This window comes from Salvelinus namaycush, chromosome 6, assembly GCF_016432855.1.
Source record: "Salvelinus namaycush isolate Seneca chromosome 6, SaNama_1.0, whole genome shotgun sequence".
In the NCBI taxonomy this organism is placed as follows: domain Eukaryota; kingdom Metazoa; phylum Chordata; class Actinopteri; order Salmoniformes; family Salmonidae; genus Salvelinus; species Salvelinus namaycush.
The window spans coordinates 7,399,790-7,418,093 of NC_052312.1; the positions used below are offsets into that span (position 1 = coordinate 7,399,790).

Genomic DNA, 18,304 nt, shown 5'->3' on the forward strand with positions numbered 1-18,304 from the left:
GGCGCGCGTGCAATAATTGAATAACCTGTATCACGCGACGTGTCCGGTCTGGTCAGCATGTTAGGTCAGTTAGGATCACCACTTTATTTTAAGAATGTGAAATGTCAGAATAATAGTAGAGTTATTTATTTCAGCTTTTATTTCTTTCATCACATTCCCAGTGGGTCAGAAGTTTACAAACTCAATTAGTATTTGGTAGCATTGCCTTTAAATTGTTTAACATGGGTCAAACGTTCCGGGTAGCCTTCCACAAGCTTCCCACAATACGTTGGGTGAATTTTGGCCCATTCCTCCTGACAGAGCTGGTGTAACTGAGTCAGGTTTGTAGGCCTCCTTGCCCGCACACGATTTTTCATTTCTGCCCACAAATGTTCTATAGGATTGAGGTCAGAGCTTTGTGATGGCCACTCCAATACCTTGACTTTGTTGTCCTTAAGCCATTTTGCCACAACTTTAGAAGTATGCCTGGGGTCATTGTCCATTTGGAAGACCCATTTGCGACCAAGCTTTAACTTCCTGACTGATGTCTTGAGATGTTGCTTCAATATATCCACCAAATTTTCCTCACTCATGATGCCATCTATTTTGTGAAGTGCACCAGTCCCTCCTGCAGCAAAGCACCCGCACATCATGATGCTGCCACCCCTGTGCTTCACGGTTGGGAAGGTGTTCTTCGGCTTGCAAGCATCCCCTTTTATCCTCCAAACATAACGATGGTCATTATGGCCAAACCGTTCTATTTTTGTTTCATCAGACAAGAAGACATTTCACTAAAAAGTACGATCTTTGTCCCCATGTGCAGTTGCAAACCATAGTCTGGCTTTTTTATGGCTGTTTTGGAGCAGTGGCTTCTTCCTTGCTGAGCGGCCTTTCAAGCTATGTCGATATAGGACTCGTTTTACTGTGGATATAGATACTTTTGTACCTTTTTCCTCCAGCATCTTCACAAGGTCCTTTGCTGTTGTTCTGGGATTGATTTGCACTTTTCACACCAAAGTATGTTCATCTGACTTCAACTGTATCTACTAGCCTGCTACTTTATGTAGTGTGGTCTCCACTATGTAGCTACTAGGTGCTACTGTATGTAGTGTGGTCTCCACTATGTAGCTACTAGGTGCTACTGTATGTACATTTACATTTAAGTCATTTAGCAGACGCTCTTATCCAGAGCGACTTACAAGTACATACATTCATACTTTTTTTGTACTGTAGTGTGGTCTGACTTGGTTCCTGTTTAGCCTTGATCATCCCTAGCTAGTCAAGGTTGGTGACTGTAGCTCAGCCCATCTTAGCTACAGTCCTTTAAAAGTTGCAGCGTATTTCAGACGTTATTTAAGTGCCAACCACTGGTACCATTAATGCTAGTTAGTGCTAGTTTGACCACCAGAGGGCATCTTTGAGAAGCATTTGATAGCCTTCAATATGGGCTGTACTATAGCATTTAAAAACTTTTTTTGTAAGAACATAGTATATGGGACTGATTTTTAAGAAATGTTGCTTAATTAATTAGATTAATGTTATGGTGTTTCTATTCCAAGAATAATGGAAAAACCTCTGGGTTTTCATTAGGATGGAATGGAAAATATGGCGCTGTACAACGTGATGGTCGGGAGTACTGTACTGGGCTATTTAGCTAAAGAATCCCCGTGTCGTGCAGGCACGTGGGAGACCGGGGTTCAATTCCCCGATGGGGAGGAAGGAGTATGCTGTCCTTGTAAATAAGAATTAGTTAAATAGTTAAATAAAGGTTACACTCACATTTCTACACCCTAATTGTATAATTGTAGTCTAACCAATACCCAAACGGAGATTCAGTCCGTTATCAAAACCAGTCCCCATGCTTGTCTCAGAGCAGTGCGAAACGGTGCTAAAATAGTTGTAGGCTTTTGCTTCAAATCCTATTGCTTCTAACTTAAATATGCTCTTTAAATAAATAAGACCTATACCACATTTAACAGCACATTACTCAACAGTAGTGAGACAGTAGTTTTGCCTATGGTAGGCCTTCAGTATATCGAAAAATATGACGTGACTCTCCGCCAAAGTTTATTTGTCACGTGCGCCGAATACAACAGGTGTAGACCTTACAGTGAAATGCTTACAGGCTCTAACCAATAGTGCAAAAAAGGTATTAGGTGAACAATAGGTAAGTAAAAGTAGCGAGGTTAAATACAGACACCGGTTAGTCAGGCTGATTGAGGTAGTATGTAGATATGGTTAAAGTGACTATGCATATATGATGAACAGAGAGTAGCAGTAGCGTAAAAGCGGGGGTGGTGGGTGGCGAGACACAATGCAGATAGCCCGGTTAGCTAATGAGAGAACAGTCTATGACTGGGGTGGCTGGGGTCTTTGACAATTTTTAGGGCCTTCCTCTGACACTGCCTGGTGTAGAGGTCCTGGATGGCAGGCAGCTTAGCCCCAGTGATGTATTGGGCCATACGCACTACCCTCTGTAGTGCCTTGCGGTCAGAGGCCGAGCAGTTGCCATACCAGGCAGTGATGCAACCCGTCAGGATGCTCTCGATGTTGCAGCTGTAGAACCTTTTGAGGATCTCAGGACCCATGCCAAATCTTTTTAGTTTACTGAGGGGGAATAGGCTTTGTCGTGCCCTCTTCATGACTGTCTTGGTGTGTTTGGACCATTCAAGTTTGTTGTTGATGTGGACACCAAGGAACTTGAAGCTCTCAACCTGCTCCACTACAGCCCCGTCGATGAGAATGGGGGCGTGCTCGGTCCTCCTTTTCCTGTAATCCACAATCATCTCCTTAGTCTTGGTTACGTTGAGGAATAGGTTGTTATTCTGGCACCACACAGCCAGGTCTCTGACCTCCTCCCTATAGGCTGTCTCGTCGTTGTCGGTGATCAGGCCTACCACTGTTGTCGTCTGCAAATTTAATGATGGTGTTGGAGTCGTGCCTGGCCATGCAGTCGTGGGTGAACAGGGAGTACAGGAGGGGACGCACCCCTGGGGAGCTCCAGTGTTGAGGATCAGCGTGGCAGATGTGTTGCTACCTACCATCACCACCTGAGGGCGGCCCGTCAGGAAGTCCAGTATACAGTTGCAGAGGGAGGTGTTTAGTCCCAGGATCCTTAGCTTAGTGATGAGCTTTGAGGGTACTATGGTGTTGAATGCTGAGCTGTAGTCAATGAATAGCATTCTCACATAAGTGTTCCTTTTGTCCAGGTGGGAAAGGGCAGTGTGGAGTGCAATAGAGATTGCATCATCTGTGGATCTGTTTGGGTGGTATGCAAATTTGAGCAGGTCTAGGGTTTCGGATAATGGTGTTGATGTGAGCCATTACCAACCTTTCAAAGTACTTCATGGCTACGGATGTGGTCTGTTGTCATTTAGGCAGGTTGCCTTTGTGTTCTTCGGCACAGGGACTATAGAGGATTGGAGGATATTTCTGTAATTCAGTGATTTTTATTCCCATAGTAATTCGTTATGGATCCATAACTAAATAAACATCGGCATTTTGAAAGAGTATTTTTATCATTATTTTATTAACGAAAGCATAAAGATGCCATTATTAGTTACATGGTTTTAGTTTCAACGTGCAGACTGGCACTAAGAACAGAACAGCAGGAACATTTCCTTAGTCTGTGCCATTATTAGTGCAATGCCCCACAAAGTGTTGCTCTGTGCTACCCAATGTGGCGGGGTGGGGTTCCTCCTCCCTTCCCCATGGGCTAGATCCGTCTTCTGTGAGTGGCTCTGCGGCCCATCCTGCCCTCGTGCCTTGAACCTCGCTTGCTTTTACTGGATACAGCTGGAGAACTGCATAGCAGTCCCATTGTGCGCCACTCAGGAGCCATGACCAATATGACCAATATATATTGTCCTCCGAATAACAGGGTTAATAATATATCTGTGAGAATATCCAACGGGCTTTTATATAATTCTAAATTAATAATAATAATCGCTTTGTTTAAAAAATAAATAAAAATATTTTGGAGATTTCGTTTTCAAATAACGTAAAATGAGCGAGGAAAAAGTTGAGGCCGGCACGGGTATTGAACCAGCATCTGTAGCAACACAGACCGTTGCGCCACTCAAGCGCTGAACAACGTGACCGGTCGGGAGTGGCCTAAAGTACTACAGTAAGAGCAAAATAATCCTAACAAAATAAAAGAATACAACACAAGTTACTAATTCCAAAATTATCTTTGTATTGCAGTTGAGATGACTCCCTATCCTGCAGCTGTTGCTGATCTATGGACCCCGCCTACCAAGTGTCTGTCACATCCTCATTCAATCCCGGCCCAACTCTGCCATCTCAGAGTGTTGTTTACATATCGTCGATGCTGAACTCAAGATTCTTCTTGCAATAGATGAAAAGGAAAAACACAACAATCTTGACGATATAATTTTATATTTGATCATTTTAGAGTGACAATGTTGTTTTATCGCATTCTTCTGTCTCATCGCAGGACATTTATAACTAAACATGTATTTTTTTTATTCTGAAACAATGATTTCCTCTGTTTGAACATGTTTTAACTTTGAGCGTTTTCCCATGGCATTCAATCTTCAATATTATCAGTGTCAGGAACATGCGGTGAACCAATATCAAACTCATCATATCATCTGAATATTACACATCAATAACTCAAGTGATATAGGTTTAGCCTTAAACCAACATTGCAGTCTGTCAATCCTTCTTTAAATGTCAGTCTTTGTGCAGAAAAATCTAAGAACATAAGTGAACGACAAACATGAGCTTGCTTTTGTTTTGGTGATGTATAGACTTGTGATTGACGTGAATCGCTATATCTTTGCTTAAACTCTGGAATATTAAACTGTTTAAATATGAGCTTAGTTTGCAATCTTTTTAACAATTCAAGTTGTTATCAACTGCCTCAATATTAAGTATGATTACTGGGAATTTTTATTGACAGTTTATGTTAAGGGGATAATGGTATCCTATGTTATGCGTTTGCGTCTACATCATCGCAATGTGACAGAATTCTCAATGATAGAATGTAAACTATAGATCATTCTTTCACTTGTATTACTCAAAGCCATTGTATGACATATGGAACACTGTTTTAAAATCCAATCATGATATTTTCATAAGGATGATAATTATGTGAATTTTATTGGTTATATATTTTTTGGGAACTATTGACCCTTTCATGTATAGCGAATGGTTCTCTGTTTGTTTTAGTCTGTAGCATCTCCTCTCTCCCCAACCCCGTGTCCATGCATAAGAACCTATCGAAGACAAATAGCCTTTTACTAGCCGCTTTTACCACTGACACCTGGGTGTTAGTTACTCTACTTGACAAGTTGCAACACACAACGTTTTATACTGAGAAGGGAGACAGTCATATGGGATCACATTGTTCCTGTCAGTTTTTCCTAGTTGGTAGATATTTTCATAAATGGGTGTTTAGGTTGGTTTTGCCGATGGAAATGTGAGGGAGTAAGAGATGCAGTAGAATTGAATCACGGTCAACCTCGAATATTTAGTTACACAACGCTTGGGATTAAAGGCACTGAGTAGGTTTGCCATTAGGATAGCCACTGTGGTGTTAAGAACTGTTCCCTACCCCATTTTATGATTTGTTCCTGCAGGAATGGTGAGACAACACAATCATTTTTTTTATGTTACGTTGAACTGTACTATGGGACAAAGTGTATATTGTTGCCATGATGAGAAAGGACTGATAGATGTTTAAGAAATATCAAATAAAATGTGATTTCTGCCAAATCTCTTATTTCCATGTCACTTTGCCCATAGCTTAAAGTTTGTGAGGTGATCACTGTAATAAAAAAATAATAAAGTTTACATTTGACTTCTAATGGCTGTAGTGTAATCCTTCAAAGCATGGTTAGTAAAAATGACAACCACACCACACACATTTGACACATGTACAATTTAATATTCTGCCACGTACACTGTAGCTGCTATGCCATGTTAGCCATTCAGACTTTTCCCTCCTTTATTATTAACTTCATAACTAATACATGCCCTCATAGATATTTATATATGTGTAATATTGTTATCACCATGGAAACAAGATGCCGATTCATCAAATCAAATGCACGTTTTTGACATTTCTTTTTTGTTTCTTTTATTTTGATCACACAAAGTTAATTGGCAAAGTGATGAACCGTAATATTAGATAGATTACATAGATAAAGTCTGTACCACAGATAACACCAACGATGCTTTCAGCCAGCCAGCCCAAGATTACAGCACATCCATGTCAGTTCTGGTTTTGGTTTCTGCATTTGTTTCAGTCATGGTTTCTAGAGCGTTTCAGAATTCATGTGAAGCCTTGCGTACAATGGCAACTTATCGGTCGAAGAGTTTTAATTGAAATTCCCTTTCCCATCTTCAACTTACACACACCTAAAACACACTCATGTCTCCGCACACTGGAGGAGGAGAGGAGGAGCATGGCTGGACATCAATAAATACGGAGAAACAAAATTAAACTTGGCAAAGATGTAATCCGCAGAAGACTGCTCAGTGTTTACTCCACCCCCATGTATACCAGTTGAAATGAATAGGCCTTGCAAGTCTGTGGGAGCCAAAATCACAATGATATTGCTTGGATGGTATTTAACAGTAGAGCTTGTTCTGATGGCAGAACGTTTAGGCAAGAAATGTGAAGGAAACAAAAGATACACCGGGATTTGAACTAGGCACCTTCTGTATGACAACCTATGTCTTATACCCTCTGCCACTCAGGCACACATCTTCAGCTGGAAGTTTGGGTCTTTTGAATCTAACCAGTCAAAAGAAATGATGCACAGTTTACTTTTTAAAGTGATGTGGACTCCCGAGTGGTGCAGTGGTCTAAGGCAGAGCTAGCTGTGCTACTAGAGATTCTGGGTTCGAGTCCAGGCTCTGTCACAGCTGACCACGACTGGAAGACCCATGGGGTGGCACACAATGGAGGAGGGTTTGACTAGTGTCTTTGTGCACTAGTGACTCCTGTGATGGGCCAGATGCAGTGCATGCTGACATGGTCACCAGGTGTACAGTGTTTCCTCTGACACATTGCTGCTTCTGGGTTAAGTGGGCAGTGTGGCTTGGTTGGGTTATGTTTCAGAGGATGCATGGCTCTTGACTTTTGCCTCTCCCGAGTCCGTACGGGAGTTGCAGTGATGAGACAACACTGTAACTACCAATTGGATACTGAGAAAAAGGGGTAAAATAAAAATTTAGAAAATAAGATGAAGTTAGTTTAGGAAACAAGAAGCGACGCATGGGGAGTTGAACCAGGGACCTTAATGTCGCAAACCGCCTTTAACACCATTCGTTCATCCATCCACCAACCTACCACTAACGTTGCTTTTCTCATTTGACTTTCACCTGTCACAAGCTCCACCCCCTGGCCCCATCCAACCAATCATATAGCTCAAGCTCCGTCCCTTGGCCATCCAACCAATCTGCCCTCAGAACAAGATTGTGGAAACATACCATTGAGCAAGAAATAATGCATGTAAAAGGGCCAATGATAAAGGATCTTCTATCTCCACGCTGCAAACACGAAGCAGGTCAGACCAAAAATAATCTGTCAGAAACTCAAGATGATGTGCCAATCTTTTGATCTTATCACCATTTATTGGATACCATAAAACCAACAACAGAAAACAAATCTAATCAACAACAGCAAATAAAACAGAACACTGGTCTCTCTCTGTCCCATACTTGCTTGTACGATCTTAACAGGCTTAAACTCAATGAAATGATGTTGCCACGAGCAGCACCGCAGATATTGAGATGAGCGAGATGCAAGACTTGGCTCTCACACAGTCACACACAGTATCTGCGCATGGGCACGGGTTCGCTTCACGCTGTTCACAGAGTGGTAGCCACAGGACCAAAACAGCAGAGAAGTTGAGCCTCACGCTTCAACGCTCTTAGTTGTTGTGGATATTGACCCACTATGTTGACTTTATGCATCTACGTCATATCACTGAGTATACCTTTAATCAAAGTTATTTATAGGGGGAAATGAACAGGGGTGAGATGGCACGCACAAGTGACTCATGGGAGGGAAGGAGGGGCGACGTACCTAGTGTTATGACCTATAGGTGTAGTAATGGGAGGGAAGGAGGGGCGACGTACCTAGTGTTATGACCTATAGGTGTAGTAATGGGAGGGAAGGAGGGGCGACGTACCTAATGTTATGACCTATAGGTGTAATAATGGGAGGGAAGGAGGGGCGACGTACCTAGTGTTATGACCTATAGGTGTAGTAATGGGAGGGAAGGAGGGGCGACGTACCTAGTGTTATGACCTATAGGTGTAGTAATGGGAGGGAAGGAGGGGCGACGTACCTAGTGTTATGACCTATAGGTGTAGTAATGGGAGGGAAGGAGGGGCGACGTACCTAGTGTTATGACCTATAGGTGTAGTAATGGGAGGGAAGGAGGGGCGACGTACCTAGTGTTATGACCTATAGGTGTAGTAATGGGAGGGAAGGAGGGGCGACGTACCTAGTGTTATGACCTATAGGTGTAATAATGGGAGGGAAGGAGGGGCGACGTACCTAGTGTTATGACCTATAGGTGTAGTAATGGGAGGGAAGGAGGGGCGACGTACCTAGTGTTATGACCTATAGGTGTAGTAATGGGAGGGAAGGAGGGGCGACGTACCTAGTGTTATGACCTATAGGTGTAGTAATGGGAGGGAAGGAGGGGCGACGTACCTAGTGTTATGACCTATAGGTGTAGTAATGGGAGGGAAGGAGGGGCGACGTACCTAGTGTTATGACCTATAGGTGTAGTAATGGGAGATAAAAGCGCGTACATGAAGGACAAGTAAAGAGAACATTCTGGATCATTTCTTTCGCAAATGGCAGGTCGCAATGTCGGTGAGGATACTATGAACTAACACACAAACACACTCACATACATACGTGCGCGCACACGCACACACATAGGTGGCAGCAGTCTGATGTACTGCTCAGAAGGAAGTTTGACTACACAACACCCATACTACAGAAACAGACAGAGAAAAACAGGGAGATGGGAACAGTACCTGGGGCTGGGGCTGAACGTGTGTTCACAAAGCTCACGTAAAAAAAACAACACCACATCATTACACACGTAACCACCTTGAGCCAACCTTGTAAACTGAACAGTAGTGGAGGGTTATATGGGGATGATTTGCTTCAGTAAAATGGGGGTTCAGATCACAGCGTATTTGCACTCATCTGATTCAAAAGTCCTTGATGAAAGACTATGGCATTCACTCCTTTAAAACAGTATCTCTCCAAAACTGTTTATGACAACTGACTCCTATGTAACAATCTCTTGATAGTCGGATGAAAAGGGTCAAATGTGTTAAGACCCGTCACCCTTGACCTCAGAACAGATTGGTACACGTACGTGTACAGCAGGTACCGTGGGACAAATATAACAAATGCTTTTGAATTGCTGTTTGTTTTGTTTTCTACCAGTCTTCTCTATTTACAAATGTTTACAATCGTTCCTTCAGAAAGAGGCCTCTGCATGAGGCTAACGTGCGAGGTGCACCCTCTTCATACGTTTCCTGTTTTCATTCCTACCATTTGTTTTGTGTTGTTTTTTTTATTGTACCACAGCAGCCAAAAACTAAACGAACCAAACAAAAGGATAACGACAAAAAAAATATTCTAAGTCACCCGACGAGAAAGGGGGTGCCATCTTTGGTCACAAAATGAGCAAAAAAAATAATGGAAACAAGTCAAAAGCAAAAAAATTAAATAATAATTGTTTCATTATTTGCTACAAAAGGGAAAAACAAAAATTGAAACCAAAACGCAATCCAGTGTCTTTAGCAGGGGAAGTCTGGCTGGGCGGTAAAGGTTAAGGGTCGTTAGGGGTCATCGAGGGGTCAGAGTTGTGGTAGAGATTAGCTTACAAGACTTCATAGGTTTTTTGTGGATAGGAGGCTTATGTAGCATGGGGGGCAAGGCCAAAAGGGAAGACACACAACTCAGCCAGCAAATCAAAAAAGCCCATCACTTCTTCTTTCTCCTCTCCTCCTCTTTCTCCTTCTCTCCTCCCTCCTCCTCCTTGGCGCAATAGCGTTGGAGCAGCAGGTGCAGGTGTCGCTGAAGGGCATCGGGTTGCAGGGTCTCTGGGGTGTCGTCCAGCCGCTCCAGGTGCACATGCTTACCCTGGGCATCCATCGCCACAGTCCTCTTCTGGGTACGAGACTTACGCATCTGGGTTCTGGAGATGGGACAGAGAAAAGAGAAAGAGGGAGGATGTGTGGGGTGGGAGGGAAGGAGGTGTGGGGTGGGAGATATGGAGTGAGGGAAGGAATGAGGAGGTATGGGGTGGGAGAGATGGGAGGGAGGAGGTGTGGGGTGGGAGAATTGGGAGGAAGGAGGTGTGGGGTGGGGTGGGAGAGATGGAAGGAGGGAAGGAGTGAGGAGGTGTGGGGCGGAAGATATGGAGTGAGGGAAGGAATGAGGAGGTATGGGGTGGGAGAGATGGGAGGGAGGAGGTGTGGGGTGGGAGAATTGGGAGGAAGGAGGTGTGGGGTGGGGTGGGAGAGATGGAAGGAGGGAAGGAGTGAGGAGGTGTGGGGTGTTTGAGATGGAGGGAGGGAAGGAATGAGGAGGTATGGGGTGGGAGAGATGGGAGGGAGGAGGTGTGGGGTGGGAGAATTGGAGGGAAGGAGGAAGGAGGTGTGGGTTGGGGTGGGTTGGGGTGGGGTGGGAGAGATGAAGGGAGGGAAGGAGTGAGGAGGTGTGGGGTGGGAGAGGTGGAGGGAAGGTGGGAGGAGGTGTGGGGTGGGAGAGATGGAGGGAAGGAGGGAGGAGGTGTGGGGTGGGTTGGGGTGGGAGAGATGGAGGGAGGGAAGGAGTGAGGAGGTGTGGGGTGGGAGAGATGGAGGGAAGGAGGGAGGAGGTGTGGGGTGGGTTGGGGTGGGAGAGATGGAGGGAGGGAAGGAGTGAGGAGGTGTGGGGTGGGAGAGGTGGAGGGAAGGAGGGAGGAGGTGTGGGGTGGGGTGGTGTGGGAGAGGTGGAGGGAGGGAAGAGGTGAGGAAGTGTGGGGTGAGAGAGATGGAGAGAGGGAGGGAAGGAGTGGGTGGGTGAGATAAGGAGATGGGAGAAGGAGAGAGAGAGCGAGAGATGGAAGAGAGAGTTTATTAGACTTGGTTAACCAGTAATTCCAAAAGAACCTGAAAGTTTTGTCAAACCTTCATTGACAGGCTTCGACCAAAACTAACTTTGGTCACTGGTCATAGTGACTCAAACCATTCAAGCTAATCCACGTCTCAAAAAAACCCATGCAGGTTAGCCTTCTCTCTACCATCACCAACAGCAACCATATGAGTCATCTTAAACACGCCCTTCGATGGGTCACTTACTTTGCACATGCCCAGGTCCGAATCTTAGCATTTTATCTAAGCATGTAATCTAAATGTTAAGACAGAGGTATTTACATCATGCTTTCAGATAAATCACTCAACAAACTAACAGGAGTGTACAAACATGGACACCTTGGGTCAATTAATGAACACTCCCATGCTGTTCTCAAACCTTTTGACAACAGAACCGTCCTCCTTCACAACCTCTTTCTCTATTAAATGGGGAAGTTGAATTTTCCCAAAGCCTCCAGCATAACTCAATGCCTGGATGTGACAGAACAAGGAAAAGGACATTTCAAACACCAAAACACTCTGTGTCTGTTCTTAGAGTTGAGTTAAGTCTTCAATAAGCTTTTACCAGGTCATACAGTAACAAACATGTCAGTCAAGAACCATTTCAATGGCATGCTATAAAGCTCTAAGCATTCAGCTTTATGTTCCAGGCATAGTATCCCTTACAACACTTGATCCAGCTCAACCTGCTGTGCTCGAGCCACTGAGGTAGAAAATACCTTCCTGGCTTTATATCACAACTGGTCTCACTCAACCTACTGACCTTCTCAAAGTCCTCTTTGGCCGAGGGGAGGTCTGCGGCCAGCGAGGGGTCACCCGTCTGCTTCTCCATCCTCTCGCCCCTCACCACCGTCGTCTTGACCACCTTGCTGACCTTTCGACCCTGCGCCTGCTCTGACTCGATCTCCGAGGCCGTGGTGGCCCCCAGGGCAAGGGGCTCCGAGAAGGTCAACTGGAGAGGTCAAACATAGGGTTTAAAGCTAACTGATTTACAGTGCATTCGGAAAGTATTCAGACCCCTTGACTTTTTCCACATTTTGTTACATTAAAGCCTTATTTTAAAATGGTTAAAAAAAATTACTAAAAATCCTCACCAAGCTACACGCAATAACCCATAAGTAGACATTTTTACAAAATATTCAGACCCTTTTTTGAAGCACCTTTGGCAGCAATTACAACCTCGAGTCTTCTTGGGTATGACACTACAAGCTCAGTCAGGTTGGATGGGGAGTGTTGCTGCACAGCTATTTTCAGGTCTCACCAGAGATATTTGATCAGGTTCAAGTCCGGGCTCTGGGACATTCCGAGACTTGTCCCGAAGCCACTCCTGCGTTGTCTTGGCTGTGTGCTTAGGGTCGTTGTCCTTGTCCTGTTGGAACATGAACCTTCGACCCAGTCTGAGGTCCTGAGCTCTCTGGAGCAGGTTTTCATCAAGGATCTCTGTACTTAACTCCATTCATCTTTCCCTCGATCCCGACTAGTCTCCCAGTCCCTGACGCTGAAAAACATCCCCACAGCATGATGCTGCCACCACCAAGCTTCACGGTAAGGATGGTGCAAGGTTTCCTCCAGACATGACGCTTGGCATTCAGGCCAAAGTGTTGGTTTCATCAGACCAGAGAATCTTGTTTCTCATGGTCAGAGTCCTTTAGGTGCCTCTTGACAAATTCCAAGCGGACTGTCATGTGCCTTTTACTGAGGAGTGGCTTCCGTCTGGCCACTCTACCATAAAGGCCTGATTGATGGAGTGTTGCAGAGATGGTTGTCCTTCTGGAAGGTTCTCCCATCTCCACAGAGGAACTCCAGAGCTCTGTCAGAGTGACAGTTTCTCAGTTTGGCCAGGAGGCCAGCTCTAGGAAGAGTCTTGGAGGTTCCACACTTCTTCCATTTAAAAATGATGGAAGCCTCTGCGTTCTTGGGGACCTTCAATGCTTCCAAAATGTTTTGGTACCTTTCCCACAATCCTGTCTCGGAGCTCTACATTCAATTCCTTTGACCTCATGGCTTGGTTTTTTGCTCTGACATGCACTGTCAACTGTGGGACCTTATATAGACAGGTGTGTGCCTTTCCAAATCATGTCCAATCAATTGAATTTACCACAGGAGGACTCCAATCAAGTTGTAGAAACATCTTAAGGATGATCAATGGAAACAGGATGCACCTGAGCTCAATTTTGAGTCTCATAGCAAAGGGTCTGAATACATATGTAAATAAGGTATTCTCTTTTTTATTTTTAAATAACTTAGATTTTTTTTTTTACGGTTTTCATTTTGTCATTATGGGGTATTATGTGTAGATTGATGAGAAAAAAAGTATTTTTAATACATTTTAGAATAAGGCTGTAACGTAACAAAATGTGAAAAAAGTGCAGGGGTCTGAATACTTTCCGAATGCACTGTACACTCTGTAGCAATTAAGGATACATGATATATTGTGGTGTAGCCAGAGGTTGACCACACAAGGGCCATGAATATGCAAAGGATCTCAGTACGAAGGGCTCAGGAGACAGGTTTAAGGCAAATTAAGGTTTTGAATATACACTGCTCAAAAAAATAAAGGGAACACTTAAACAACACAATGTAACTCCAAGTCAATCACACTTCTGTCGAAATCAAACTGTCCACTTAGGAAGCAACACTGATTGACAATACATTTCACATGCTGTTGTGCAAATGGAATAGACAAAAGGTGGAAATTATAGGCAATTAGCAAGACACCCCCAATAAAGGAGTGATTCTGCAGGTGGTGACTACAGACCACTTCTCAGTTCCTATGCTTCCTGGCTGATGTTTTGGTCACTTTTGAATGCTGGCGGTGCTCTCACTCTAGTGGTAGCATGAGACGGAGTCTACAACCCACACAAGTGGCTCAGGTAGTGCAGCTCATCCAGGATGGCACATCAATGCGAGCTGTGGCAAGAAGGTTTGCTGTGTCTGTCAGCGTAGTGTCCAGAGCATGGAGGCGCTACCAGGAGACAGGCCAGTACATCAGGAGACGTGGAGGAGGCCGTAGGAGGGCAACAACCCAGCAGCAGGACCGCTACCTCCGCCTTTGAGCAGGAGGAGCACTGCCAGAGCCCTGCAAAATGACCTCCAGCAGGCCACAAATGTGCATGTGTCTGCTCAAACGGTCAGAAACAGACTCCATGAGGGTGGTATGAGGGCCCGACATCCACAGGTGGGGGTTGTGCTTACAGCCCAACACCGTGCAGGACGTTTGGCATTTGCCAGAGAACACCAAGAGTGGCAAATTCGCCACTGGCGCCCTGTGCTCTTCACAGATGAAAGCAGGTTCACACTGAGCACATGAGCACATGTGACAGACGTGACAGAGTCTGGAGACGCCGTGGAGAACGTTCTGCAGCCTGCAACATCCTCCAGCATGACCGGTTTGGCGGTGGGTCAGTCATGGTGTGGGGTGGCATTTCTTTGTGGGGCCGCACAGCCCTCCATGTGCTCGCCAGAGGTAGCCTGACTGCCATTAGGTACCAAGATGAGATCCTCAGAGCCCTTGTGAGACCATATGCTGACACATGCACATTTGTGGCCTGCTGGAGGTCATTTTGCAGGGCTCTGGCAGTGCTCCCCCTTGCACAAAGGCGGAGGTAGCGGTCCTGCTGCTGGGTTGTTGCCCTCCTACGGCCTCCTCCACGTCTCCTGATGTACTGGCCTGTCTCCTGGTAGCGCCTCCATGCTCTGGACACTATGCTGACAGACACAACAAACCTTCTTGCCACAGCTCGCATTGATGTGCCATCCTGGATGAGCTGCACTACCTGAGCCACTTGTGTGGGTTGTAGACTCCGTCTCATGCTACCACTAGAGTGAAAGCACCGCCAGCATTCAAAAGTGACCAAAACATCAGCCAGGAAGCATAGGAACTGAGAAGTGGTCTGTGGTCACCACCTGCAGAATCACTCCTTTATTGGGGGTGTCTTGCTAATTGCCTATAATTTCCACCTTTTGTCTATTCCATTTGCACAACAGCATGTGAAATGTATTGTCAATCAGTGTTGCTTCCTAAGTGGACAGTTTGATTTCACAGAAGTGTGATTGACTTGGAGTTACATTGTGTTGTTTAAGTGTTCCCTTTATTTTTTTGAGCAGTGTATTAATCATACAGTACTTCAAATCAAAAGGTCTAACTCGGTTAGCATGTAATATACTCCCAACATTAAATGATTCAAAAGGGTTTCATTCAAACATTAAAGAGGCAATCAGCAGTTGAAACAATAACAAAGTGCACCTGTTTCGTTAAAAAGCTGAGAGATGGGGCTGGAGAAATTTAACCACTCTCAAATTCATAGACAGAGCTATGGATGCAAGGACTGACCATCCATGATATCAAAATTATAGTTTTAATCATGTTTTGAGACTAAATAGTGTTTGTAACATTTACTGTATTTACAAACATTGGAGTAAAACAAGCTTATATCTTGGGTTCTGATGGTTTATGACTATTCATCTCATATTATATATTCGCTCATTTATAAGTTATATTGTTCAAGAATCAATGGGTATATATCATTAATTTATAAGACCTTTAATAATTATTGCTTAAGAGTCTACTGATGCACCCGTATCTAAGTAACATAATAAAACAATCCCCATCAAAATCCTTCAGTTTAATTAAGCTAGAGATATCAGGTTGGCTGCATCTCAATCCACGAGCTACAGTGGTGTTTGTCAGACCAGGAGACATCCTGAACATCGGTCTTTTCACGAAAACGCCTGTAGCGTCCGAGCGGTTATGACCACTCTATGGAAAGACGGGACTCGTCTGAAAGTAACCCATACAAACAAATGGAAGTATGGAGGTAGTTTTGTGGCAACAAAAATAAGGGTTTAACTATGTGTCCTAAAAAACACAAAAATATTTCCAGAGTTTTCTTATATCTCCTAGATATAGGACAGACACTTCAAATCCTTATTCCTTATTATTTATTTTTTATGAATTTGTTATTCAATGTGTTTCTATGGGCTACAGTAGTAAAAGCCAAATGTAATAATTTATCAAATCGTTATATATTTTCTTGATACCTAAAGGGGTCCTAAAATTCCAAATCAACTAGCTAAATGATCTATGGTATGACCATCTTAAAACTATTCTATATGTTAGCTTAGTAGAACACAAAACGATTCTATATGTTAGCTTAGTAGAACACAAAACTATTCTATATGTTAGCTTAGTAGAACACAAAACTATTCTATATGTTAGCTTAGTAGAACACAAAACTATTCTATATGTTAGCTTAGTAGAACACAAAACTATTCTATATGTTAGCTTAGTAGAACACAAAACTATTCTATATGTTAGCTTAGTAGAACACAAAACTATTCTATATGTTAGCTTAGTAGAACACAAAACTATTCTATATGTTAGCTTAGTAGAACACAAAACTATTCTATATGTTAGCTTAGTAGAACACAAAACTATTCTATATGTTAGCTTAGTAGAACACAAAACTATTCTATATGTTAGCTTAGTAGAACACAAAACTATTCTATATGTTAGCTTAGTAGAACACAAAACTATTCTATATGTTAGCTTAGTAGAACACAAAACTATTTGACATGAACAGTTGCATTCATGCGTTTCATTGACAAATGTCAATAAAGAAAATAAGGTCAGCCAAAGCAAAAACCTGATCAAAATGAATTATATGACGAACAGAAATGGTTTGCTCAGTGGGAAATGAATATCCAACTAGTCAGTGACAACTGTGTGGAGTTTGTGACAGCAACTACGTGAGCTTATACAGCATTATAGACACTACTGTATGTCCTGGGATTTCCTCTGATCTTCTATGTAGAAGAACCCTTTACCTTCTAACGACGCTTGTGAGTATCATAGAGCTCAAAACATTCTGACTCTACAGATGTTTTTGTAAAAATTACCCGGCCCCGGGCCCCTTCTGGATCCGCCCTTGTCTCACAAACGCCGCTATAGCTCAGCCCCCGTTACACACATACTAATGGTTGGTACCAATGCGCTGCCACGCCCACTGCCACGCCCACACCCACTGCCACGCCCACTGCCACTCCCACCATCTAAGCCCCATTTTGATCCAGATAAACCCCCTGGGTCCATGAAGCTGTGCATTTTGCAGCTCCTCTTGTGGCATGCTCCCAGTTTAGCACAGGTGCTGCCAAGTTAACCTATCACTCAGCTCCTTAATTGGCCAAGTGACCTGTAGCGCAGGGGGTTATGGGAGATGTAGTGTTCTAGCTGACAGATATCTACAGTATCTAGTATACTGCATAAGTATACTGCCATTGAAATGGTTCTTGCATGTAATACTCAATAGTTTTCAGAAACACTGGAATATTGACCCCAAAGAAAGACACTTGGCACAGAGACGTGGGTTCGAATCCCATGGGGGTCCAGTACTAGGGCTGTCGCGTTGACTGTATTACCTCCACACCGGCAGTCATGCAGGCAGTCAAATTCCACGTGACTGTTTAGTCACGGTAATTAGGCTTCTCGAAGCTCTGATGCTGCTGCTGGTCATTAGTAGCCTAACACACTTGCTAACTGCCTGGTACTCAGCACTCTATTGTCCCTCTAATCACTCTGACATCAATGAAAATTGATTCAAACACTTCATGAGAGCTCATGTTGTGCAACATTTCTATATGCTATGCATTTGCACGAGAAAACACGAGAAAACACGAGAAAACACTTTAGTTGTATCACAACTAAAGTGGCCAAATACCTTCTTAAAATGAAGCACATTAATCAGCTTTACAAGGGGTGTAGAGCCTAACTGGCATACATAAGCAATGCGTGACTTTCAAGTTTGGGGAGGAAATATTTTGCTATAAAATGCACCTTTATAATAAAAGCATTAATTGCATAATGGCATTTGTGGTCACTTTTGACAATGGTGTTTCCCACTAATGGAACATTCACGCTTATATCCTACTACCATGTGCGCACTGCTGTGCTTATAATGTGAAGAAATAGCCTAATAGTTTATCAACATTTTAAGCTAAAAGTTCTGATCTGTACCATCAGCAAATTGCGTATTAATTTGGGATCTATCACATCCCACAACTGTTCCATGTTTGGAATATTTATTTCTCCCACAGAATACAATAGGTCGACCTTTGTACTATGTGGGATAGTAGATTGACAGGCTACTGCTTTTGCTGTTTTGTTAGGCCTACTCATCTTGTT

The 18,304-nt window shown here is 43.7% G+C and overlaps 2 protein-coding genes across 7 annotated transcripts in view; one reads left to right on the forward strand and one right to left on the reverse strand.

Annotated features, from left to right (window-relative positions):
- The window catches only part of LOC120049576 (calcium/calmodulin-dependent protein kinase type II delta chain-like), a 107,692-nt gene extending 101,882 nt beyond the window's left edge, over nucleotides 1-5,810 (forward strand). For all 6 annotated transcript variants that reach the window (XM_038995861.1, XM_038995860.1, XM_038995856.1 and 3 more), the window contains one exon: nucleotides 4,183-5,810. Coding sequence is in view for 1 of the 6 variants with exons in the window: in XM_038995860.1 (XP_038851788.1) it covers nucleotides 4,183-4,186 (4 nt within the window). In the remaining 5 variants the exon portion in view is untranslated. The remainder of the gene's footprint in view (nucleotides 1-4,182) is intronic.
- Nucleotides 5,811-10,067: 4,257 nt separating this feature from the next.
- Nucleotides 10,068-18,304, reverse strand: part of LOC120049577 (ankyrin-2-like) — a 192,541-nt gene continuing 184,304 nt past the window's right edge. Inside the window, exons 45-46 of the mRNA XM_038995864.1 lie at nucleotides 11,888-12,076; nucleotides 10,068-10,184 (exon numbers count right to left, since the gene is read on the reverse strand). Of these exons, the coding sequence (XP_038851792.1) occupies nucleotides 10,170-10,184; nucleotides 11,888-12,076 (204 nt within the window). The 3' untranslated portion in view covers nucleotides 10,068-10,169. The remainder of the gene's footprint in view (nucleotides 10,185-11,887; nucleotides 12,077-18,304) is intronic.